Genomic DNA, 27,415 nt, shown 5'->3' on the forward strand with positions numbered 1-27,415 from the left:
CACTGACAATCCCTGTGCCCACTCACTGGGTCACTGACACTCCCTGTGCCCTCTCACTGGGTCGCAGACACTCCCTGTGCCCTCTCACTGGGTCGCAGACACTCCCTGTGCCCTCTCACTGGGTCACTGACACTCCCTGTGCCCTCTCACTGGGTCACAGACACTCTCTGTGCCCACTCACTGGGTCACAGACACTCCCTGTGCCCACTCACTGGGTCACAGACACTCCCTGTGCCCACTCACTGGGTCACAGACACTCCCTGTGCCCACTCACTGGGTCACTGACACTCCCTGTACCCTCTCACTGGGTCACTGACAATCCCTGTGCCCACTCACTGGGTCACAGACACTCCCTGTGCCCACTCACTGGGTCACTGACACTCCCTGTGCCCTCTCACTGGTTCGCAGACACTCCCTGTACCCTCTCACTGGGTCACTGACACTCCCTGTGCCCTCTCACTGGGTCACAGACACTCTCTGTGCCCACTCACTGGGTCACAGACACTCCCTGTGCCCCCTCACTGGGTCACAGACACTCCCTGTACCCACTCACTGGGTCACTGACACTCCCTGTACCCTCTCACTGGGTCACTGACACTCCCTGTGCCCACTCACTGGGTCACAGACACTCCCTGTGCCCACTCACTGGGTCACAGACACTCCCTGTGCCCACTCACTGGGTCACTGACACTCCCTGTGCCCTCTCACTGGGTCACAGACACTCCCTGTGCCCACTCACTGGGTCACAGACACTCCCTGTGCCCACTCACTGGGTCACTGACACTCCTTGTGCCCTCTCACTGGGTCACTGACACTCCCTGTGCCCTCTCACTGGGTCACAGACACTCCCTGTGCCCACTCACTGGGTCACTGACACTCCCTGTAACCTCTCACTGGGTCACAGTCACTCCCTGTGCCCTCTCACTGGGTCACAGACACTCCCTGTGCCCTCTCACTGGGTCACAGACACTCCCTGTGCCCTCTCACTGGGTCACTGACACTCCCTGTGCCCTCTCACTGGGTCACTGACACTCCCTGTGCCCTCTCACTGGGTCACTGACACTCCCTGTACCCTCTCACTGGGTCACAGACACTCCCTGTGCCCTCTCACTGGGTCACTGACTATCCCTGTGCCCTCTCACTGGGTCACTGACACTCCCTGTGCCCTCTCACTGGGTCACTGACACTCCCTGTGCCCTCTCACTGGGTCACAGACACTCCCTGTGCCCTCTCACTGGGTCACAGACCATCAGATGGACACTGTGATCTCTGGCCAGCCACCTGACCAGACTGTTTTGAATTCTAGAACATGTTGCCGGTGGGGTGATATAATCAGTTATTACATTTAAGAAGCATTTATTTATAAGTCATGTGGCACCAAATCTGGTTTATTATAGCTGAGGTATGTCATGAAATTTGTTGATTTGTAGCAGCAGGACAATGCAGGTCCATAGATTTACGAATCTTATTTCAAAAGAGTAACAGCAAGATAGTGTTCGTAAGTTTCTTATCAAAGTACAGATATGTTACAAATATTGAGATTTATTTTTGCAGACATTTCTTGTATAAAAAGTAATACATAATTTTGGGGAAAAACTGAAATCATCAGGCAAAGACTGACACCGTAATATGGAGATGTTTGAGGGCAGAAGATTAGGAGGTTACAGTCCTTATACAGGGAAATGGGATTAGTGTAGGCAGACAAAATGATGGGCCTGATTCTGCATGATACCACTAGATAACCTTGCTTACAGTATCAGTGATGAACATAACCTCAATAAATTCTGCACTGAAGTACTGTCAGGTTCCCCTCCCTCTCAGTGGTCAGCAGTGTTGTACAATTTACCCCAACATTCTTCATGGGGGCAGGATCTTTCTCCCTGGATTGCTCCATTGTTGGGTAATTCCCAGAGGGATGTGACCCAGCTGAGGGATTGGTAGAGAGTGGAGATTATCCGTTCTAGTGGAGCGAACAGAAAGCCCACACCTGGTGTACTCTGTCCCAGTGGTACAGTATGGTATACTAGTCTAGTGTAGTTTTTGTATAGTTCATGTAGCACCATGGTCCTGAAAAACGTTGTCTTGTTTTTACTGTGTACTGTACCAGCAGTTATGGTCGAAACGACAGTAAAAAGCAACTTGACTTGACTTGACAGTTTACAGGTGAGACCACACCTGGAGTGCTGAATTTAGTTTCCCATATTTAAGCACTAGAGGCAAATTCTTGTTGTAAGGGATTGTTCTGTAATCAGCAGCTAAAATATTGGGTCTGTATTCTTTGGATCTTAAAGACTGAGGTGCAAGCCTATTGAGGGATGTGAGATTGTTCCACTGCTGGGAGGATCTCGAATAAGGGGACGTGGTTACAAGGTTATTTGTTTATTTATCAAGATGCAGTGGGAATAGGACCTTCCGGACCTTCAAACCTCACCTTATTTAACCTGAGCCTAATCACTGGACAATTTACAATTACCTCCCCACCCCCTCTACCCCACCATCACCCCTACACCCTCCTCTAACCCCCTTTTACCTCCTCTACCCCATCAACCCTCTGCTTCCATCCCCTTCTACCCCACCAACCCTATAGATCCCTCTAAACCCTTCTGTCCTCTACCCCCCCATCCCTTCTAACCCTACACCCCACTCCCATGCTCTCCCCTCCACCTCTCTCTCCCTCCCTTCCTGATGCCCACCTCTGAAGCTCTTTCCTCCTATTGTGTTCTCCCTCTCCCTCTCCTGAGCATGAATCAACGGTGGGTTGAACTGAGATGCACATAGGAATCTGGGGGCTGGGACGTGCCTCAGCTTTGCCGTTCGTGTGTTCACACACCGTGTGCCACGCAACTTGAAGCAGTAATTGTGAATTAACTATGAGCTGAACTTGTCCCAGCCGCCAAGGGAATTCTGATTTTAATTTAAAGTTGACGGGATGATTTGGAGCCCATGTATTATTTAAGGATTGTAATGTGAGATTCTACAATATTTTGAGGAGAGGGAATCCTGGAAGGAAATCAGCTTTGCACATGCAGCGTCTTTGGTTTATGGGCATTGCAAGTAAAGTGACCTTGCTGTATTTTTGGCAGACTTTGACGTTGGCACGGGGATCTAGTGCAGGCATTTCGCCCTGGGTCTCTCCAGGGATTGGTCAGGAAGGGAAACGCTTCTGAATAGGTTGTAACTGAATGAATAATTGGTCTCGGTCTTGAGCTCCTCCTGAGAAAAGTTAGGAGCACGTTGCAAGCAGTATTTCAGATCAGTGGGCTGTGTTGTCGGGAGTGAGCTGTTTCCTCGAACTGCAGGCATTCATTGGAAGCAATCGAAGTGAGATAGCATTTTTTTTTGGCTTGAAGCTGAACCTGGTGTGGGTGGTGCGTGGGTGGGTGCGGGGTGTTGGTGGGTGAGAGTGGTGAGGAGATAACGATCTGTTGCATCAACAGGCAGGAAGGTTTCTTCTGTCTGGAGTTAGCAGGCAGTGATTTGTCTTGTATCTACGGAATGTATTTGGGGATTTATCTGGGGACTGTAGTCAGTGGTTTAATCCTCTATCTGAGAGCTGTAGTCCGTGATTTACCCCACATCTGGAGACAGTAGTTGGTGATTTATCCCATTTCTGGGACCTATAATCGTGATTTATAACATATCTGGGGATGTTGACAGTAATTTATCCCATACCTGTGATTTGTATGCAGTATCCCATATCTGGGGACAGTAGTCCGTGATCTATCCCGTATCTGGGGACAGTAGTCCGTGATCTATCCCATATCTGGGGACATTAGTTTGTGATCTATCCCGTATCTGGGGACAGTAGTCCGTGATCTATCCCGTATCTGGGGACATTAGTCCGTGATCTATCCCATATCTGGGGACATTAGTCCGTGATCTATCCCGTATGATCTATCCCATATCTGGGGACAGTAGTCCGTGATCTATCCCGTATCTGGGGACATTAGTCCGTGATCTATCCCATGTGATCTATCCCATATCTGGGGACAGTAGTCCGTGATCTATCCCATATCTGGGGACAGTAGTCTGCGATCTATCCCGTATCTGGGGACATTAGTCCGTGATCTATCCCATATCTGGGGACAGTAGTCCGTGATCTATCCCGTATCTGGGGACATTAGTCCGTGATCTATCCCATATCTGGGGACAGTAGTCCGTGATTTATCCCATATCTGGGGACAGTGGTCTGTGATCTATCCCATATCTGTGGACATTAGTCTGTGATCTATCCCATATGATCTATCCCATATCTGGGGACAGTAGTCCGTGATCTATCCCGTATCTGTGGACACTAGTCCGTGATCTATCCTGTATCTGGGGACATTAGTCTGTGATTTATCCCGTATGATCTATCCCGTATCTGGGGACAGTAGTCCGTGATCTATCCCGTATCTGGGGACATTAGTCCATGATCTATCCCGTATGATCTATCCCATATCTGGGGACAGTAGTCCGTGATCTATCCCATATCTGGGGACAATGGTCTGTGATCTATCCCATATCTGGGGACAATAGTCTGTGATTTATCCCATATCTGGAGACAGTAGTCCGTGATCTATCCCATATCTGGGGACATTAGTCCGTGATCTATCCCGTATCTGGGGACTGTAGTCTGTGATCTATCCTGTATCTGGGGACAGTAGTCTCTGATGTATCCCGTATCTGGGGACAGTAGTCTGTGATCTATCCCGTATCTGGGGACTGTAGTCTGTGATCTATCCTGTATCTGGGGACAGTAGTCTCTGATGTATCCCGTATCTGGGGACAGTAGTCTCTGATGTATCCCGTATCTGGGGACGGTAGTCTGTGATCTATCCCGTATCTGGGGACAGTAGTCTGTGATTTATCCTGAATTTGGGTACTGTATTGAGTGATTTATCCCACAACTGGCAACTCTAGTCTGTAATTCATCCTGTATCTGGGGACTGTAGTCTGTGATTTGTCCTGTATATGGTCTGCGTACAGCAGGGGTAATTTAATCTATATCTGGGGACTGTAGTCTGGAATTTATCCCAGATCTTGAGATCGTGGTCAGTGATTATTTATTCCCTTCCTGGGGTCTGTGGTCTGGGATTTATCTGGCGACCGTATTATGTGATTTATACTATTATGGGGACAATATTCTGTGATTTATCCCATAGCTGTGGACAGTAGTCTATGATTTAGCCTGTATTTGGGACTGTATTTGGTGTCTGGTGTCAATAAGTGATTTATCCCATCTCTGAGGGGTGCAGTCTGTGATTTATCGCATATCTGGGGACTGCAGTCTGATATTTCTCCTATATCTGGTCTAGGGACTGTAGTCAGTGTTTTCTTCCATAACTGCTGTGGGGAGAGTAGTCAGGGATGTAATCCGTCTCTGAGGACTGTAGCCTGTGATTTATCTCATATCTCGGGACTGTAGTCAGAATTTATCCTGTATCTGTGATCTGTGGTCGGTGGTTTATCCCCATCTCTGGGGACTGTAGTCAGTGATCTATTCAGTATCGAACTATTGTAGTCTGTGATTTATCCCGTATTTGGCCACCATATGAGGGGATTTATCCTGATTCTGCGGACTGTAGTCAGTGATTTATCCCGTATCTGGAGACTGTGGTCGGTGATTATTTATTCCTTTCCTGGGGTCTGCTGTCTGGAATTTGTCCCGTATCGGGTGACTGCAGTCTGGGATTTATCCCATATCTTGAGACCGTGGTCAGTGATTATTTATTCCCTTCCTGGGGTCTGCTGTCTGGGATTTGTCCCGTATCGGGAGACTGTCTGCAGTCTGAGATTTATCCCATATAGGGTGACTGCAGTCTGGGATTTATCCCATATCTTGAGACTGTGGTCAGTGATTATTTATTCCATTTCTGGGGTCCGTGGTCTGGGATTTATCCCGTATCGGGAGACTGTCTGTGGTCTGGGATTTATCCCGTATCAGGTGACTGCGGTCTGGGATTTATCCCATATCGCAAGACCGTGGTCAGTGATTTATCCCCTATCACCGGTGACTGTAATCTGTGATTTTTCCCGTATCTAGGGACAGTAGTTGGTGATTTATCCTGTATCTGGGACCTGTAGTCTGATCTTTTTCCCATATCTGGGACCTGTATTCTGTGATTTTTCCTGTTTCTGGGGACGGTAGTCTGTGATTTCTCTTGTATCTGGGACCTGTATTCTGTGATTTTTCCTGTTTCTGGGAACTGTAGTCTCTGATTTCTCTTGTATCTGAGACCTGTCTTCTGTGATTTTTCCTGTTTCTGGGGACTGTAGTCTGATTTCTCTTGTATCTGGGACCTGTATTCTGTGATTTTTCCTGTTTCTGGGGACTGTAGTCTGTGATTTCTCTTGTATCTGGGACCTGTAGTCTGTGATTTTTTTTTCCATATTTGTCGACTCTGGTCAGTGAATATTTATTTAGTTTCTGGATACTTCAGTATGTAATTGATCCCATAACTGGGGATTGTGATCGGTGATTTCTCCTTTATTTGGGGACTGTATTCAGTGTGTTATCCCATCTCTGGAGGCTGGAGTCAGTGAAGTAACCCTGTATCTGTGGACTATAGTCGGGAATTTATCCCATATCTGGGGACTGTGGTCGGCGAATTAACCCGTATCTGACTACTATAGTCGGCAATTTATCCCGTTTCCGGCAACAGAAGTTGGTGATTTTTCCTGTAGCTGTGAACCGTCATCAGTGATCTATCCCATATCTGGGGACCGTAGCCTGTAATTTATCCCATATCTGGGGACCGTAGCCTGTAATTTATCCCATTTCTGGGACCTGTCGTCAGTGATCTGTCCCATATCTGGGGACTGTGGTCGGTGATTTATCCAGTTCCTGGGGACTGTGGTTGGTGATTTATCCAGTTCCTGGGGACTGTGGTCGGTGATTTATCCAGTTCCTGGGTACTGTGGTCGGCGATTCATCCAGTTCCTGGGGACTGTGGTCGGTGATTTATCCAGTTCCTGGGGACTGTGGTCGGTGATTTATCCAGTTCCTGGGGACTGTGATCGGTGATTTATCCTGTATCTGGTGACTGTTGTCTGGGATTTATCCCTTATCTGGGGACTGTGGTCAGTGGTTTATCCTGTCTCTGGGCACTGTAATGTGACTTATCCTGTATCTGGGACCTGCAGTCGGTGATTTATCCCGTATCTTGGAACAGTAGTCCGTGATTTAGCCTCTATCAGGTGTCTGGAGTAATTGATTTATCCTGTGTCAGGTGGAGGCAAGGAAAGTAGATAAGTTCATTCCTTATTTCTTACTTAACTCTTGAGAGAATAGTGGGTATGTCTACAGAGCCAGTGTTTGTTCTGGGTGTCAGATGTGGGATGTCCAGGAGACCCCCAGCCTCCCCGTTGGCCACATCTCCGCCAGGTGCATCGAGTTGCAGCTCCTTAGAGACCGTGTGAGGGAACTGGAGCTGCAGTTCGATGACCTTCGGCTTGTTAGGGAAAGTGAAGAGGTGGTAGACAGGAGCTACAGGAGGTAGTCGCAGGACACAGATAAATGGGTGACTGTCAGGAGAGGGAAGAGAGAACATCAGATGATGGAGAGCACCCCGGTGGCTGCCCCCCCCTATATTAAGTAGTCCATTTTGAGTACTGTTGGTGGGGAGGAGTGATCTAACTGGGGGAAGTAACAGTGGCTGTGCCTTTGGCCCTGTGGCTCAGAAGGGTAGGGAACTGAAGAGGATAGCAGCAGTGATAGGGGACTCTGTAGTCAGGGGGACAGGTAGGTGATTCTGTGGATGCAAACATGGATGGTAGTTTGCCTCCCAGATGCCAGGGTCCCTGATGTTTCTGAACGCATCCACAATATCCTGAAATGGGAAGGTGAGCAGCCAGTGGTCGTGGTACATATTGGTACCAACGACATAGGAAGAAAAAGGGAGGAGGCACTAAATAAAACTATACAGGGAGTTAGGAAGGAAACAGAGAAGCAGGACCTCAAGGGTCATAATCTCGGGACTGCTGCCTGGGCCTGATGCACCATCAGTGAGGCGAGATATAGGCTTTTATTGGCTGGAAGAAAGAACAAGCAGCAAGTGACCACCACACTGCATCCTGGAGACTGAGGCCGAGGCTGTGCCTCCAATCGCCTTTATACCGGGGTCTGTGGGAAGAGCCACGGTCTGTGGGAGGAGCCACAGGAGCAGTCAGCAGGGGGGTTGTGTCCATACAGGTATATGTAGTTCACTACAGGGCCATGCAACAGGAGGATAGGAATAGAATGAGATGGCAGATAAATGTATGGCTGAAGAGTTGGAGTAGGGACAGGGATTCAGATTTCTGGATAATTGGAACCTTTTCTGGGGCAGGTGTGGCGTATACCAAAGGGACAGGTTACACTTGAATCCCGAGGGGGACGAATATTCTTGCCGATAGATTTACTAGAGCTGTTGGGAGTGGTTTGAACTAATATGGCAGGGGGATAGGAGCCACTGTGACAGAGCTGAGGATGAGCCAGCAGGGTTACAAGTAGATGATGGGTGGAACATGAATGGAAGGAAAAATAAGCCAATGGTTGGGTATAAATGCAGACAGAGCAAAGAGTTCAATTCTATCACAGAGGCAAAATTCAAAAAGGGGAAGCGTGCAGGACTGAAGGTGCTGTATTTAAATAAGGTGGATAAACTCTTGGCACAATCAGAGATTGGTTGGTATGATATTGTGGGCATCACCGAGTCGTGGCTGAAGGCCATAGTTGGGGTCTTAAAGGATATACTTTGTATTGAAAGGACAGGCAGGAAGGTATAGGCATTGGTGTGGCTCTGCTGGTAAGAGATGGAATTACATCTTTTAAAAAGGTGACATGGGGTCAGAGAATGTTGAATCTTTGTGGGTAGAATTAAGAAACTACAACGGTAAAATTACTATTAAGGGAATCATATATAGGCCTCCAAGTAGTAGCCATGATGTGGGGCTGAGATTGCAAAGGGAGCTGGAAAAGGCATGTAATAAGGATAATGACACAGTTGTAATGGGGGACCTCAATATACAAGGGGATTGGGAAAATCAGGTTGGTGTCGGATTGCAAGAGAGGGAATTTGTTGAATGCTTATGAGATGGCTTTTTAGAGCAACTTATGCCTACTGAGGGAAAGGCTATTTTAGATTGGGTGTTGTGTAATAACCAGATCTTATTAGGGAACTTAACATAAAGGAACCCTTAGGAGGCAGTGATCATATGATTGAATTCATACTGCAACTTGAGAGGGAGAAGCACAAGTCACATGTATCAGTATCGCAATGGAATAAAGGGAAGACTCTTCAAGAAGTGGGGAGGAAGGCAAAAGAAAAGAAATTATAGGCCAGTTCGTGTAACCTCAGTGGCTAGGAAAGTGTTGGAGACCATTATTAAGGATGAAGTTTCAGGGTACGAGGACACTAGTGTTAAGTCAAAGTCAGCATGGTTTCTGTCAAGAGAAATCTTGCTTGACAAATCAGAGTTCTTCGAGGAAGTAACAAGCAATGTGAACAAAGGAGAGGCAGTGGACGTCATTTAACTTGTATCTGCCATCTGTAGACCATGATTGATCCCATATATGGGGATTGTATTTTGTGATTGCCCCATCTCTGGGGACTGTGGTCAGTGATCGAGCCCATATCTGGGGACTGTAGTCCATGAGTTATCCTGCATCTGGAGACTGTAGTTGATGGTTTATTCGGTATGTGGGGACCGCAGTCAGTGAGTTAGCTCATATCTGAGGACTGTAGTCAGCTTATCCTGTTCTGGGGTCTGTAGTCAGTGATCTATCCATGTCAAGGACCCATAGTCAGTGATTTATCCCGTGGTCAATGATTTATCCCATGTCCCGGATCCGTGGTAGGTGATTTATCCCATGTCCCAGATCCGTGGTAGGTGATTTATCCCGTGTCCCGGACCCGTGGTCGGTGATTTATCCCGTGTCCCGGACCTGTGGTCGCTGATTTATCCCGTGTCCACGACCCGTGGTCGGTGATTTATCCCATGTCCCAGACCCGTGGTCGGTGATTTTTTCCCATGTCCCAGCCCCGTGGTCGGTGATTTTTTCCCATGTCCACGACCCGTGGTCGGTGATTTATCCCGTGTCCCAGACCCGTGGTCGGTGATTTATCCCATGTCCCGGACCCGTGGTCGGTGATTTATCCCGTGTCCAAGACCATAATCAATGATTTATCCTGTGTCCCGGACCCGTGGTCGGTGATTTATCCCGTGTCCACGACCCGTAGTTGGTGATTTATCCTGTATCTCTGCTCTGCGGTCAGTGAGTTAACCTGTATCCGGGGACAGTGGTCACTGAGTTAAACTGTATCCGGGGATGATGGTCAGTGATTTAACCTGTATCTGGGATAATGTTAGTGATTTAACCTGCATCTGGGGATGGTTTATCCCGTGTTTCGGAGCTGTGGTTGGGGATTTATCCCGTTTGGGGGCTGTGATCGGAGACTTATCCCGTGTTTGGGGATTGTGGTCGGGATTTATCCCATGTTTGGGGACTGTGGTCAGGGATTTATCCCGTGTTTGGGGATTGTGGTCGGGGATTTATCCCGTGTTTGGGGGCTGTGATCGGAGACTTATCCCGTGTTTGGGGATTGTGGTCGGGGATTTATCCCGTGTTTGAGGACTGCGGTCAGGGATTTTTCCCGTGTTTGGGGATTGTGGTCGGGGATTTATCCCGTGTTTGGGGACTGTGAGCAGGGATTTATCCCATGTTTGAGGACTGTGGTCGGGGATTTATCCTGTGTTTGGGGATTGTGGTCGGGGATTTATCCCGTGTTTGGGGATTGTGGTCGGGGATTTATCCCATGTTTGGGGAGTATGGTCGGGGATATATCCCGTGTTTGGGGAGTGTGGTCGGTGATTTATCCCACCTCTGGGGGTCTGTGTCTGTGATTTATTCCCAATCTGGGGACTGTAGTCGGTGATTTATCCCGTGTCCTGGACCTGTGGTCGATAATTTTTATCATAACTGGGGGCTGTAGTCAGGGATTTATTCCATCTCTGGGGACTGTATTCGGTGATTTATCCGGTATCTATGACCTGTGGTCGGTGATTGACCCATGACCCGGACCTGTGGTCGGTAATTTTTATCATAACTGGGGACTGTAGTCAGCGATTTATTCCATCTCTGGGGGTCTGTGTCTGTGTGATTTATTCCCAATCTGGGGTCTGTGTCTGTGATTTATCCCGTGTCCTGGACCTGTGGTCGGTAATTTTTATCATAACTGGGGACTGTAGTCGGCGATTTATCTTGTATCTGTGCTTTGAGGTCAGTGATTTATCCCGTACTGGTCTAGGGACTGTAGTCGGTGATTTATTCTGTATCTGGTCTGGGGTCAGTAGTGGGTGATTTATCCCATACTGGTCTAGGGTCAGTAGTCGGTGATTTATTCTGTATCAGGTATGAGGCAATAGACAATGATTTGTCCCTTACCTGGGACCTAAAGTCGGTGATGCATCCCCTTTCTGCAGACTGTAGTCGGTGACTTATTCTGTATCTGGTCTGGGGTCAGTAGTGGGTGATTTATTTCTGTCTGGCCATGGGACTGTAGTCGGTGATTTATCCCGTATCCAGTCTGGGGTCAGTAGTGGGTGATTTATTTCGTGTCTGGCCATGGGACTGTAGTTGGTGATTTATCCCGTATCTGGTCTGGGGTCAGTAGTGGGTGATTTATTTTGTGTCTGGCCATGGGACTGTAGTCGGTGATTTATTCTGTATCTGGTCTGGGGTCAGTAGTGGGTGATTTATTTTGTGTCTGGCCATGGGACTGTAGTTGGTGATTTATTCTGTATCTGGTCTGGGGTCAGTAGTGGGTGATTTATTTTGTGTCTGGCCATGGGACTGTAGTTGGTGATTTATTCTGTATCTGGTCTGGGGTCAGTAGTGGGTGATTTATTTCATGTCTGGCCATGGGACTGTAGTCGGTGATTTATTCTGTATCCGGTGTGGGGTCAGTAGTGTGTGATTTATTTTGTGTCTGGCCATGGGACTGTAGTCGTTGATTTATCCCGTATCCGGTCTGGGGTCAGTAGTGGTTGATTTATTTCATGTCTGGCCATGGGACTGTAGTCGGTGATTTATTCTGTATCCGGTGTGGGGTCAGTAGTGTGTGATTTATTTTGTGTCTGGCCATGGGACTGTAGTCGGTGATTTATTCTGTATCTGGTCTGAGGTCATTAGTGGGTGATTTATTTCGTGTCTGGCGATGGGACTGTAGTTGGTGATTTTTCCCGTATCGGGTCTGGTGTCAGTAGTGGGTGATTTATTTTGTGTCTGGCCATGGGACTGTAGTCGGTGATTTATTCTGTATCTGGTCTGGGGTCAGTAGTGGGTGATTTATTTCGTGTCTGGCCATGGGACTGTAGTCGGTGATTTATTCTGTATCTGGTCTGGGGTCAGTAGTCGGTGATTTATTCTGTATCTGGTCTGGGGTCAGTAGTGGGTGATTTATTCTGTATCTGGTCTGGGGTCAGTAGTCGGTGATTTATTCTGTATCTGGTCTGGGGTCAGTAGTCGGTGATTTATTCTGTATCCGGTCTGGGGTCAGTAGTGGGTGATTTATTTCGTGTCTGGCCATGGGACTGTAGTTGGTGATTTATTCTGTATCTGGTCTGGGGTCAGTAGTGGGTGATTTATTTCGTGTCTGGCCATGGGACTGTAGTTGGTGATTTATTCTGTATCTGGTCTGGGGTCAGTAGTGGGTGATTTATTTCGTGTCTGGCCATGGGACTGTAGTTGGTGATTTATCCCGTATCTGGGCTGGGGTCTGTAGTGGGTGATTTATTTCGAGTCTGGCCATGGAACTGTAGTCGGTGATTTATTCTGTATCCGGTGTGGGGTCAGTAGTGTGTGATTTATTTCATGTCTGGCCATGGGACTGTAGTCGGTGATTTATTCTGTATCTGGTCTGGGGTCAGTAGTCGGTGATTTATTCTGTATCTGGTCTGGGGTCAGTAGTGGGTGATTTATTCTGTATCTGGTCTGGGGTCAGTAGTCGGTGATTTATTCTGTATCTGGCCATGGGACTGTAGTCGGTGATTTATTCTGTATCTGGTCTGGGGTCAGTAGTGGGTGATTTATTTCGTGTCTGGTCTGGGGTCAGTAGTCGGTGATTTATTCTGTATCTGGTCTGGGGTCAGTAGTCGGTGATTTATTCTGTATCCGGTCTGGGGTCAGTAGTCGGTGATTTATCCTGTATCTGGTCTGGGGTCAGTAGTCGGTGATTTATTCTGTATCTGGTCTGGGGTCAGTAGTCGGTGATTTATCCTGTATCTGGTCTGGGGTCAGTAGTCGGTGATTTATTCTGTATCTGGTCTGGGGTCAGTAGTCGGTGATTTATTCTGTATCTGGTCTGGGGTCAGTAGTCGGTGATTTATTCTGTATCTGGTCTGGGGTCAGTAGTCGGTGATTTATTCTGTATCTGGTCTGGGGTCAGTAGTCGGTGATTTATTCTGTACAAAAGGACATAGGGCAGGGTTTTTATTTTAGTGTCTGGCATTGTGGTTGGTGATTTATCTTGTATCTCTGATCAGTGGTTGGTGGTTTATTTTTTAATCTCTGATCAGTGATTAGTGATTTATCCCGTATCTGAGCACTGTAATCAGTGGTTTATCCCGCTTCTGGCGACTGTAAAAAAACATAGAAAAAACAAAGAAAACCTACAGCACAATACAGGCCTTTCGGCCCACAAAGTTGTGCCGAATATGTCCCTACCTTAGAAATTACTACGGTTACCCATAGCCATCTATTTTACTAAGCTCCATGTACCTATCCAAAAGTCTCTTAAACGACCCTATTGTATCCGCCTCCACCTCTGTTGCCAGCAGCCCTTTCCACACACTCACCACTCGCTGAGTAAAAAACTTACCCCTGACATCTCCTCTGTACCTACTCCCAAATACCTTAAACCTGTGTCCTCTTGTGGCAACCATTTCAGCCCTGGGAAAAAGCCTCTGACTATCCACACGATCAATGCCTCTCATCATCTTATACACCTCTATCAGGTCACATTTCACCCTCCGTCCCTCCAAGGAGAAAAGGCCAAGTTCACTCAACCTGTTTTCATAAAGCATGCTCCCCAATCCAGGCAACATCCTTGTAAATCTCCTCTGCACCCTTTCTATGGTTTTCACATCCTTCCTTTAGAGAGGCGACCAGAACTGAGCACAGTACTCCAAGTGGGGTCTGACCAGGGTCCTATATAGCTGCAACATTACATCTGAGTTCCTCAATTCAGTTCTATGATTGATGAAGGCCAATACACCGTATCCCTTCTTAACCACAGAGTCAACCTGCGCAGCTGCTTTGAACGTCCTATGGACTCGGACCCCAAGATCCCTCTGATCCTCCACACTGCCAAGAGTCTTACCATTAATACTATATTCTGCCATCATATTTGACCTACCAAAATGAACCACTTCACACTTATCTGGGTTGAACTCCATCTGCAGCTTCTCAGCCCAGTTTTGCATCCCATCAATGTCCCGCTGTAACCTCTAACAGCCCTCCACACTATCCACAACACCTCCTACCTTTGTGTCATCAGCAAACTTACTAACCCTTCCCTCCACTTCCTCATCCAGGTCATTTATAAAAATCTCAAAGAGAAGGGGTCCCAGAACACCACTGGTCATCAACCTCCATGCAGAATATGACCCCTCTACAACCACTCTTTGCCTTCTGTAGGCAAGCCAGTTCGGGATCCACAAAGCAATGTCCCCTTGGATCCCATGCCTCTTTACTTTCTCAATAAGCCTTGCATGAGGTACATTATCAAATGCCTTGCTGAAATCCATATACAGTACTATATTATTTATTCAAAATCTGGGGACTGCAGTCTGTGATTTATTCTGTATCTTGGGACTGTGGTCGAGATTTAATCTGTATCTGGGGATTGTACGTAGTTGGTGGTTTATCCATATCTGAGGACTGTGTTCAGTGACGTTATCTGTATCTGGTCTGGGGGCAGTGGTTGGTGATTTATTCCACATCTGGGGTCAGTGGTCTAATCACAAACAAGAGAAAATCTGCAGTTGCTGGAAATCCATGCAACACACACACAATGCTGGAGGAACTCAACAGGCTAGCCAGCATTTATGGAAAGGAGTACAGTTGATGTTTCGGGCCGAGACCCTTCATCAGGACTGGAAAAATGAAGAGGAGTCTGAGTAAGAAGGTGGGGGAAGGGAGCAAGAACCACAAGGTGATAGATGAAACAGGGAGGGGGTAGGGGTGAAGTCAAGAGCTGGGATAATTGGTGAAAGGAGATACAGGACTGGAATCTGATAGGAGAGGGCAGAAGGCCATGGAAGAAAGAAAAGGGGGGAGGGGAGCACCAGAGGGAAGCGATGGGATGGCAAGGAGATAATGTGAGAGAGGGAAAAAGGGATGGGGAATGGTGAAGGAAGGGAGGGAGCCATCATGACATCAGGTTGGGGGCTACCCAGACGGTATATAAGATGTTCCTGCAACCTGAGTGTGGCCTCATTGTGACAGTAGATGAGGACATGGATGGACATAATGGAATGGGAAGTGGAACTAAAATGGGTAGCCACTGGAAGAATCCACGTTTTCTGGTAGATAGAGTGTAGGCGCTCGGTGAAGCAGTCTCCCAATCCACGTCGGGTCTCACTGAAATACAGGAGGCCACACCGGGAGCGCCGAACACAGTGTATGACCCCTACAGACTCATAGGTGAAGTGTGCCAAAGTCTTCAACATCAGATAAATCATGGACTACAGTTCCCAGGTACAGGTTAAATCACCAACTACTGTCCCCAACACACTCAAAATGCCGGAGGAACTCAGCAGCATTTGTGGAAAAGAGAGCAGTGATGTTTTGGGCCGAGACCCTTCAGCAGGACTGGAGGAAAAACGATGAGGAGTAGAGTTAAAAGGTGGGGGGGGGGGGGGGGGTGGGGGGAGGAAGGAGAAACAAAAGGGATTCCGTATCTGGGGACTGTAGTTGGGGATTTATCGTATCACGTTTCCGGAACTGTGTCTGGGGACCTTGTTGGTGACTTATCCCATATCTGGGATCTGTTGTCCGCATCTGGGGATCGTGGTTGGGGATTTATCCTGCCTCTGGGAACAGTAGTTGGTGATTTATTCCGAAGCTATGGACCATAGTCAGTGATGTATCCGGTATATGTGGAATGTAGTTGGAGATTTATCCCGTACCTGGGGACTGTTGTCAGTGTTTATGTGATAACTGGGGACTGTAGCTGGTCATGGACCCCATCCCTGGGGAATGTAGTCCATGATTTATCCCGTATCTAGTTACTGTAGTACTGTTGGTGATTTCTCCCTTTTCTCAGGACTGTAGTCCGTGATTTATTCCATTTTTGGGGGGCTGTAGTCGGTCATTTATCCTGAATCGTGGGACTGTAGTCAGTGAGTTATTCTGTATCTTGTGACCTGTAGTCGGAGATCCTGTATCCTGTATCTGCAGACTGTTTTCAGTGCATTATCCCATATCTAGGAACTGTGGTCGGTGATTATCCCGTCTCTGGGGATTGTAATCGATGATGTAACCCCATATCTGGGGAGTGTAGTCGGGAATTTATCCCACGTCTAGGGGATTTTAGTCCTTCATTTGTCCCATATCTGTGATCTGTAGTCCTTGATGTATCCAGTATCTGTGTACAGTAGTCCGTGATTTGTTGTTGGTGATTTATATCAAATTTGGGGACCATTATTGGTGATTTATCCCGTGTCTGGAGTCTGTTATCAGTGATTTATCCCATACCTGGGGACTGTAGTCTGGGATTTATCCCATATCGGGGGACTGTTGTCGGTGATTTATATCAAATCTGGGGACCATTATTATTTATCCCGTATCTGGGGTCTGTTATCAGCAATTTATCCCATACCTGGGGACTGTAGTTTGAGATTTATCCCATATCGGGGGACTGTAGTCTGGGATTTATCCCGTATCTGGGGACTGTAGTCTGGGATTTATCCCGTATCTGGGGACTGTAGTCTGGGATTTATCCCATATCGAGGGACTGTTGTCAGTGATTTATATCAAATCTGGGAACCATTATTGGTGATTTATCCCATATCTAGGGTCTGTTATCAGCGATTTATCCCATACCTGGGGACTGTAGTCTGGGATTTATCCCATATTGGGGGACTGTAGTCTAGGATTTATCCCGTATCTGGGGACTGTAATCTGGGATTTATCCCATATCTGGGGTCTGTTATCAGCGATTTATCCCATACCCGGGGACTGTAGTCTGGGATTTATCCAATATCTGGGGACAGTAGTCTGGGATTTATCCCATGTCTGGGGACTGTAATCTGGGATTTATCCCATGTCTGGGAACTGTAGTCTAGGATTTATCTTGCATCCATGAACTGTAGTCTGGGACTTATTCCGCTCCATGGACTGTAGTCTGGGACTTATCCCGCATCTATGGACTGTAGTCTGGGATTTATCCCGCATTCATGAACTGTAGTCTGGGATTTATCCCAATTCCATTGGACTGTAGTCTGCGACTTATCCCGCATCCATGGACTGTAGTCTGGGATTTATCTTGCATCCATGAACTGTAGTCAACAATTTTTCCCGTATCTGGGGACTGGGGTTGCTGATTAATTCCATATCTCGGGACCATCATCTGTGATTTATCTCGTGTTTGGGGACTGTAATCATGATTTATTTCATATCTCAGGACTGTAGTTGGCAATGTAGCCAATGTCTTTGGACTGTAGTTGTGATTTCTCTTGTATCTAGGGACTGTATATGGGGGTCTGTAGTCGGTGATTTGTCCCATGTCTGATGACTGTCGACAGTGATTTCTCCCATGTCTGATGACTGTCGACAGTGATTTCTCCCATGTCTGGGCCCTCTAGTCAGTGATTTATCCTGAACTGGGGGCTCTAGTTGGTAATTTATCAAGGATGGTGAGGAACAGGGGTACTAAATATCTTTAGACCTGAAGACACGCAACAGAGGCTGGAAATCTGAAATAAATCCAGAAAATGCTGGGACCACTCGGCTGGTCAGGCGACATCTGTGGGAGGAGAAACAGACTTCATGTTTTGGGTTGAGGAGGATCTGCTGAACTGCTGGGTGTCTGCTGAGCTCTCTGTCATTATAACAGTGGCTAGATGGGAGATGCCAGAGAGTAGTGGTGGATAATTGTTTATCGGGATGGAGGCCAGTGACTAGCGGGCTGCCTCAGGGATCTGTTTTGGGCCCAATGTTGTTTGTAATATACATAAATGATCTGGATGATGGGGTGGTAAATTGGATTAGTAAGTATGCTGATGATACTAAGGTAGGAGGTGTTGTGGATAATGAGGTGGGTTTTCAAAGCTTGCAGGGAGATTTATGCCGGTTAGAAGAATGGGCTGAACGTTGGCAGATGGAGTTTAATGCTGAGAAGTGTGAGGTTCTACATTTTGGCAGGAATAATCCAAATAGAACATACAGGGTAAATGGTAGGGCATTGAGGAATGCAGTGGAACAGAGAGATCTAGGAATAACAGTGCATAGTTCCCTGAAGGTGGAGTCTCATGTAGATAGGGTGGTGAAGAAGGCTTTTGGAACGATGGCCTTTATAAATCAGAGCATTGAGTACAGAAGTTGGGATGTAATGTTAAAATTGTACAAGGCATTGGTAAGGCCAAATTTGGAATATTGTGTACAGTTCTGGTCACCGAATTATAGGAGAGATATCAATAAATTAGAGAGAGTGCAGAGACGATTTACTAGGATGTTACCTGGGTTTCAGCACTTAAGTTACAGAGAAAGGTTGAACAAGTTAGGTCTCTATTCATTGGAGCATAGAAGGTTGAGGGGGGATTTGATCGAGGTATTTAAAATGTTGAGAGGGATAGATAGAGTTGACGTGAATAGGCTGTTTCCATTGAGAGTAGGGGAGATTCAAACGAGAGGACATGATTTGAGAGTTAGGGGGCAAAAGTTTAAGGGAAACACGAGGGGGTATTTCTTTACTCAGAGAGTGATAGCTGTGTGGAATGAGCTTCCTGTAGAAGTAGTAGAGGCCAGTTCAGTTGTGTCATTTAAGGTAAAATTGGATAGGTATATGGACAGGAAAGGAGTAGAGGGTTATGGGCTGAGTGCGGGTAGGTGGGACTAGGTGAGATTAAGAGTTCGGCACGGACTAGGAGGGCCGGAATGGCCTGTTTCCGTGCTGTGATTGTTATATGGTTATATGGTTATAAAGTATATGTCTGCACACATGAATGATTTCTGCTGACCAGCTATGACCTGAGCCCAGCTTCTAGCATGGCCAGAGCTTGTTTCTCTGCTGTTTTCCCACTTACCTTGTGTTCCTTCAAATGGCAGGTGACCACTCCCTCGGGCACTAAGTGCTTTGCCTGTCGGTCAGGGGCCGAGCGAGACAAGTGGATTGAGAACCTGCAGCGAGCGGTAAAGCCAAACAAGGTACTACCTTTCAGCTGGATTCTTGCCGTTGCACCTGGTGTGGGAGTGGAAGTCGTGCTTGTTCCTCCACCCACGCTAGCTGCCCTTTTGGTTCACCATTAAGTTGCAAATTTGGGCTGTCCCCGCACTGGGGGAGGGTGACTTTTGCAAAATGCTGGAGGAACTCAGCAGAGCTGGTGGCAAATATGCAAGTGAATAAACAGTCAACCTTTTGGGCCGTGACCCTTTATCAGGACTGGAAAGGAAGGGGGAAGAGGCCAGAACAAGGTGGTGGGAGGAAGGGAGGGAGTACAAGCTGGAAGGTAATAGGTGAGGCTAGGAGTGTGGGGAGGGGAGACGAAGAGAGAAGCTGGAAGGAGATTAGTGGAAAAGATAAAGAACTCTGATAGGAGAGGAGAGTGGACCATGGGAGAAAGGGAAGGAGGAGGGGCACCAGGGGTAGGTGATTGGCAGGTGTTGTAGAGAAGAGAAGAGGGAGAAGTGGTCCATAGTGGGGAATGGAATAAGAGAAAAGGGGGAGTGTGAAAAATTACCAGAAGTTTGAGAAATTGATGTTCATGCCATCAGGTTTGGAAGCTACCCAGGTGGAATATGAGGTGTTGCTCCTCCAACCTGAGGTTACCCTCATCATGGGAGTAGAGGAGGCTTCCATACCAACCTATGGAGATGGAGATTGGAATTAAAATGATTGGCCAGCTAGAAATCCTGCCTTTCTGCAAATGGAGTAGTTGTGCTCGACAGAGCAGTCCTCCAGTCTACACTGGGTCTCACCAGAGTAGAGCAGGCCACGGGAACATTCAGTGCAGTCGTTGACCCCAGCGGATTTGCAGGAGAAGCGTTGCCTCACTTGGAAGAACTGTTTCTTCCTCAATGGAGGTGAATGGGCAGGTGTTGCAGTGTTTCTGCTTGCTGGGGTAACTGCCAGGAGGGAGATTAATGGGGAGAGACAAAGAAAAAGGGAATCACGGAGAAAGTTATCCCTATGGAAAGTGGAGAGTTGAGGTGGGAGGTGAAGATGTATTTGGGTGAGCAGGTTACTGTTGAAGATGGCAGAATGATGTGCCAGATGCAGAGGCTCATGGAGTGATAGGTGAGGTCAAGAAAGAGGACGTAGGTTTGTGTTCCTAGTACGCTGTCCTCATCATGAATTTCCATGAAGCAAGTCCATATGATCAGTGCAAACATAAAGAAGAGTGAGCTGAAAATTAAATTGGCACCTCAGTTCTGCAAAAACAGAATTTGATTCCAAATTGCAGGGTTCTCTGAGGAGACACGGTGCTGGAGCATAGAAGAATGAGAGGTGTGTTGCTGTGGAGGTGCATAAAATCATGAGGAGCACAGACAGGGTGAATGTGTTCAATCTTGTTCTCAGGGTTGGGGAATCTAGAAATAGAGGGGCCTAGGTTCCTGATCCAGTGACCTATGACCTTGACCTGGCCACCCTGGACCCAGATCCTGATCCAGTGACCTCTGACCTTGACCTCACCATACCTATACTTCGGCCTCTTCCTGACCCAGTTACATCTGACCTTGATCTGTCCTCCTGTGACCCTAACCTGACTAATCTACCTGACCCAATGCCATGAGATCTTGTCCGTAGTCCCTCTTCCTGTCGTAATGATCGCTGACCACCCCTGACCTTCCTGACTCAACGATGTCTGACCTTGATCCGACCCCCGGCGTACCCCTGGGTCCGATCGAGCTTCTCACAACTCTCCCCATCATCCCCCTCTCTCCTGCAGGACAACAGCCGACGGGTGGACAATGTCCTGAAACTATGGATCATCGAGGGCAAGGACCTGCCGCCCAAGAAGCGCTACTACTGTGAGCTGTGCCTGGACGAGATGCTGTACGCCCGCACCACCAGCAAGGTGAAGACTGACAACGTCTTCTGGGGTGAGCACTTTGAGTTCAACAACCTGCCGTCTGTGCGCAACATCCGCATCCACCTGTACAAGGACACGGACAAGAAGAAGAAGAAGGACAAGAGCAACTACGTGGGGCTGGTCAACATCCCCATCAGCAGCGTGGCCAGCCGCCAGTTCGTGGAGCAGTGGTACCCCGTCAGCCAGCCCAGCTCCAGCCGCGGCAAGGCAGGTGGCCCCACCATCCGCATCAAGTCCCGCTACCAGACGATGAACATCCTGCCCATGGAGCTGTACAAGGAGTTCGCCGAGTACGTCACCAACAACTACAAGATGCTCTGCGCCGTGCTGGAGCCCGTGCTCAGTGTCAAGAACAAGGAGGAGGTGGCATGCGCCCTGGTGCACATCCTGCAGAGCACGGGCAAGGCCAAGGTAAGGCTTGCGGCTGCGCGCAGAGGGTGGGAAAATGGAGGTGGTCAGGCAGCCCAACGAGCTGCGCGGCCCGGGTGTAAAGCCTCAGCAGCCTCTCCCGGGCAGTGGCCCTCCAGCAGAATGCAGTGAGTGGAGGATAGAATCAGAATCAGGCTTATTATCACTGACACGTCGTGAAATTTGTCCCATATTTATTTATTTTGTGATACAGTGCAGAGTCAGTCCTTCTGAGTCTTTAAACAGCGCTGCCCGACAGCTCCGATCCATTGCTAACCTAACCATGGGACAATTAAATGTCTGTCTTTGGACTGTGGGAGGAAACCAGAGCACCCGGGAAAAACCCCATACATCCCATGGAGTGGATGTACAGACCCCTTACAGAGGCATTGAACTCTGACACCCTGAGTTGTAATAGCATCGTGCTACCCGCCACACTACTGTGGTGCCCATAAATATGCTGTTATGCAGCAGAGGTACAATCACTGTATGTTATAATAACACAATAAATGAATAAACTCTTCATGGACTTCCAGCCAGGTGCAGGTATCGATTTTAACTGAAGTTTCGGACTCTGCCACCTTCATCAAGGACGATGCGTGTGCATGCCTAGTCCGGTGGTATTTATACCCCTGTATTCCATCCCTCCGGATTGGTTAGTCCTCATCCAATCATGTTTCTGCTGTCCCATCATGTTTACAAACAAGTTCTGCATCAAGGAGCCCAGGAGGTGTATCCGTTTGGGTTACCCGGAGAAATCGGTGGTGGCAGAACATTGCTTTCGCAATAGCAATGGGATTGACTTCGATGACACCAATCTACTGTGTCACGCCAGTGGCTTTTGGGACCGTCTCACGAAGGAAGCCATTGAGATAAAACCAGCGGAAAAGAATTTTAACAAAGACAAAGGTCTCACTCTAAGTCAGAACTCAAATTTGAAGGTAAACATGGTGGGACAGCAGACACCTGATTGGATGAGGACTAGCCAGTCAGGAGGAATGGATGATGGGTGTATAAATACCACTGGACTAGACATGCCTAGGTATCATGCTTGATGAAGCCAATCAAGTCTGTCATGAAAACGTCGGTTAAAATCGATACCTGTAACCAACTGGAAGCCCGAGAAGAGTTTATTTGTCATATACGCTAGGAAAGCACTAAAACAAGAAATAATACAAAAACAGAATAGTGTGATAGTGTTCATAAATCCACAAACCTTTCAGAGAACTGATGGTAGAGATGAAGCAACTGTTCCCAAAACATTGAATGTGGATCTTCATGCCCCTGTACCTCCTTCCTGATGGTAGTGGTGAGAAGAGGATATGGCCCAAATGGTGAGGGTTCTTAATAAGGGGGGATGCCTTTTTGAAAATGTCCTCGATGGCAGAGTAGGTTGTGCCTGTGCAGGATCTAGCTGAGGCAACAACCCACTTCAGCTCCCTGCAATATTGCACATCGGTGCCTCCATACTAGATGGAGATGCAACCAGTGAAACTGCTCTCTACCGTATAGCTGTGGAAATTTCCTAGAGACTTTTGTGACAAACCATATCTCCTCAAGCTCTTCATGAAGTAGAGCCACTGGCTTGCCTTCTTCATGACTGCATCAAGGTGTTGTGCCCAGGATAGATCCTCTGACATGTTGACATCCAAGAACTTGAAGCTGCATGTCCTTCCCACCACTGGCCACTCGATGAGGACTGGTGTGTGTTGCAACACCCTTCCTGAAGTCCACAATCAATTCCTTTGTCTTGCTCACGTGGAGTGCTGCGACACCACAAAACCAGCCAATCTGTCTCACTCCTGTACGCCTCCTCATCACCATCTGAGATTCTGCCAGCAACTCTGGTGTCATCAGCAAATTTGTAGATGGTGTTTGAGCTGTGCGTGTGGGTGCAGAAAGAGTGAAATACTAGGCTAAGCACACATCCTTGTGTTGATTTTCAGCGAGGAGGACATAGACACACAAGGTAAATGATTCAGCTTATTGTATTATGATATAGAGCAGGGTGCAATGAAATTCCCTGTTCACATGAAACTCACAGAGTGAACAGTTACACAGTGATAATAAATGCAACAGTCACAGAGCTGTAGAATGCTGCACAGATTGCAGTGAAGTATTGCAGAAGGAAATGCTAAAGTGACCCTAACAGTTACTGATTTCAACGAGAATGAAAGAGTACAGAGAAAATTTACAAGGACATTGTCGAGACTCGAGGACCAGAGTGTTCGTCAAAGGTTGAATAGGTCAGGAATTTCAGGCAGAGGAGGATGAGGGGAGATCTTATCGAGAGTTACAAAAATTATGAAGGATTCAGATTGGTTGAATCCATGCAGGTTTTTTTTTTGCCCCTGAGGTGGGATGAGACCAGAATTAGATGTTATAGGTTTAGGGTGAAGGGTGAAATATTTTCAGGGGGAAACATTCACTCAGAGGGTGGTGTGCATGTGGAATGAGCTGCCAGTTGAAGCGGTAGTTCTGGGTTTGATTGAACTATTTAAAAGAAGTTTGGATAGCTGCATAGGTGAGAGAGGTATCGGGGGTAGTGCTCTGGGTGCAGGGTGATGGGATGAAGTGGAAGATCAGGTCAGCATGGCCTGAAGGTCTTGTTTCTGTGCTGCAGTACTCTGTGGCAACTGCTCAAAATGACAATGAGTTCCTTTGAGAGGAACACAAGGAGGCCCAGGGTAGACAGTGGGAGAAGAGCCTCACCTTCCAAGCTGCCCACCCACCTATCCTGTCGAGCAGCCTCTGCCCCAAAGCCCACACTGGGAACATAGTCACCTGGGAACCCACAGACCTCGAGTAGAAGGGAGTGTCCCTCAGTCCTGAGGATCAGCCTCAAATCAGGCAGTAAGATTTTAACCCATGACAATATCACTCTGAAAGAAAGAATTTGCACCAGTAGTGAACATTTCTGTGCCTATAGCACATTCCAAATTGTCTCACAGACAATCTTACATTGGGAAGTATGGTTGCTGTAGCAGTGACAGCAGGACTCACACACAGCACAATGTGGTAATGATTAGTTAATCTATATTTAGTGCTGTTCTTTCACTGATAAATGTGATCAGGCTAGAATATATAACAGAATCAATGTTTCCCGTAGTTTACAATCATTACGGAAAATTTCTTAAAACACAGCTAACTATCAGCAACAACTGCCATGTAGGTAGTGCCAGTAATGCACGTTCTCTCCACACAATCCTCATCGCTGACAGGTTGTACCAAACCTCCAGTGAGTCTCCTGCAAGTGTGGGTGATGATCAGGAAACCATTCAACTTCGGTGTCAACAGAGGATGAAGACCTCAGAGACAGAGTCCCCTGTCAATGAACAGCTGTACACTGAAGGCATTCACTTGTGCATATTTAGCAGCCAAGCAGTTGAATGTTATTTTTTTCTCTTTCTGACTCTCGATCTCACATTCACATTCTCTCTCCCTCACACACTCACACATTCCCGCTCTCTCTACCTACCTGTCCCCCTCACTCTCTCCCCAAGCTCTCCCCCAGACTCTCTCATTCGCTCCCTTGTTCTCTTTCATTCTCTGACATGCTCTATATAAATGACTGTTACTTGCTCTCACTCTCACGCTGTCACATTCATTCTCTCTCTCACACCCGCTCTCCCTCCCACACACCCGCTCTCCCTCCCACACACCCGCTCTCCCTCACACACCCGCTCTCCCTCACACACCCGCTCTCCCTCACACACCCACTCTCACTCTCAGACCCACTCTCCCTCATACCCGCACTCCCTCCCACACACCCGCACTCCCTCACACACCCGCTCTCCCTCTCACACCCGCACTCCCTCACACACCCGCACTCCCTCCCACACCCCCGCTCTCCCTCCCACACCCCCGCTCTCCCTCACACCCCCGCTCTCCCTCACACCCCCGCTCTCCCTCCCACACACCCGCTCTCCCTCCCACACCCCCGCTCTCCCTCCCACACCCCCGCTCTCCCTCCCACACACCCGCTCTCCCTCCCACACCCCCACTCTCCCTCCCACACACCCGCTCTCTCTCTCACACCCACTCTCCCTCACACCCGCTCTCCCTCACACACCCGCTCTCCCTCACACACCCGCTCTCCCTCACACACCCGCTCTCACTCTCACACCCACTCTCCCTCATACCCGCACTCCCTCCCACACACCCGCTCTCCCTCACACACCCGCTCTCCCTCACACACCCGCTCTCACTCTCACACCCACTCTCCCTCATACCCGCACTCCCTCCCACACACCCGCACTCCCTCACACACCCGCTCTCCCTCTCACACCCGCACTCCCTCACACACCCGCACTCCCTCCCACACCCCCGCTCTCCCTCCCACACACCCGCACTCCCTCCCACACACCCGCTCTCCCTCCCACACCCCCGCTCTCCCTCCCACACACCCGCACTCCCTCACACACCCCCGCTCTCCCTCCCACACACCCGCTCTCCCTCCCACACCCCCGCTCTCCCTCCCACACACCCGCTCTCCCTCCCACACCCCCACTCTCCCTCCCACACACCCGCTCTCTCTCTCACACCCACTCTCCCTCATACCCGCACTCCCTCCCACACACCCGCTCTCCCTCACACACCCGCTCTCCCTCACACACCCACTCTCACTCTCACACCCACTCTCCCTCACACCCGCACTCCCTCCCACACACCCGCACTCCCTCACACACCCGCACTCCCTCTCACACCCGCTCTCTCTCTCACACCCGCACTCCCTCTCACACCCGCACTCCCTCCCACACCCCGCTCTCCCTCCCACACCCCGCTCTCCCTCCCACACCCCCGCTCTCCCTCCCACACACCCGCTCTCCCTCCCACACCCCCGCTCTCCCTCCCACACACCAGCTCTCCCTCCCACACCCCCGCTCTCCCTCCCACACCCCCGCTCTCCCTCCCACACACCCGCTCTCCCTCCCACACACCCGCTCTCCCTCCCACACCCCCGCTCTCCCTCCCACACACCCGCACTCCCTCCCACACCCCCGCTCTCCCTCCCACACCCCCGCTCTCCCTCCCACACACCAGCTCTCCCTCCCACACCCCCGCTCTCCCTCCCACACCCCCGCTCTCCCTCCCACACACCCGCTCTCCCTCCCACACACCCGCTCTCCCTCCCACACCCCCGCTCTCCCTCCCACACCCCCGCTCTCCCTCCCACACCCCCGCTCTCCCTCCCACACCCCCGCTCTCCCTCCCACACCCCCGCACTCCCTCCCACACCCCCGCTCTCCCTCCCACACCCCCGCTCTCCCTCCCACACCCCCGCTCTCCCTCCCACACCCCCGCTCTCCCTCCCACACCCCCGCTCTCCCTCCCACACCCCCGCTCTCCCTCCCACACCCCCCGCACTCCCTCCCACACCCCCGCTCTCCCTCCCACACCCCCGCTCTCCCTCCCACACCCCCGCTCTCCCTCCCACACCCCCGCTCTCCCTCCCACACCCCCGCTCTCCCTCCCACACACCCGCTCTCCCTCCCACACCCCCGCTCTCCCTCCCACACACCCGCTCTCCCTCTCACCCGCTCTCCCTCTCACACCCGCTCTCTCTCTCACACCCGCTCTCCCTCTCACACACGCTCTCCCTCTCACACACGCTCTCCCTCTCACACACGCTCTCCCTCTCACACACGCTCTCCCTCTCACACCCGCACTCCCTCTCACACCCGCACTCCCTCCCACACCCCCGCTCTCCCTCCCACACCCCCGCTCTCCC

At 49.2% G+C, this 27,415-nt stretch overlaps 1 protein-coding gene across 22 annotated transcripts in view; it reads left to right on the forward strand.

Moving 5' to 3' along the window:
* Positions 1-27,415, forward strand: part of LOC140717149 (ras/Rap GTPase-activating protein SynGAP-like) — a 683,169-nt gene that overhangs the window by 524,654 nt on the left and 131,100 nt on the right. For all 22 annotated transcript variants that reach the window (XR_012096464.1, XR_012096465.1, XR_012096472.1 and 19 more), the window contains 2 exons: positions 19,292-19,390; positions 21,133-21,687. Coding sequence is in view for 6 of the 22 variants with exons in the window: in XM_073030475.1 (XP_072886576.1) it covers positions 19,292-19,390; positions 21,133-21,687 (654 nt within the window). In the remaining 16 variants the exon portion in view is untranslated. The remainder of the gene's footprint in view (positions 1-19,291; positions 19,391-21,132; positions 21,688-27,415) is intronic.

Source organism: Hemitrygon akajei, chromosome 2, assembly GCF_048418815.1.
Source record: "Hemitrygon akajei chromosome 2, sHemAka1.3, whole genome shotgun sequence".
Taxonomy (NCBI): domain Eukaryota; kingdom Metazoa; phylum Chordata; class Chondrichthyes; order Myliobatiformes; family Dasyatidae; genus Hemitrygon; species Hemitrygon akajei.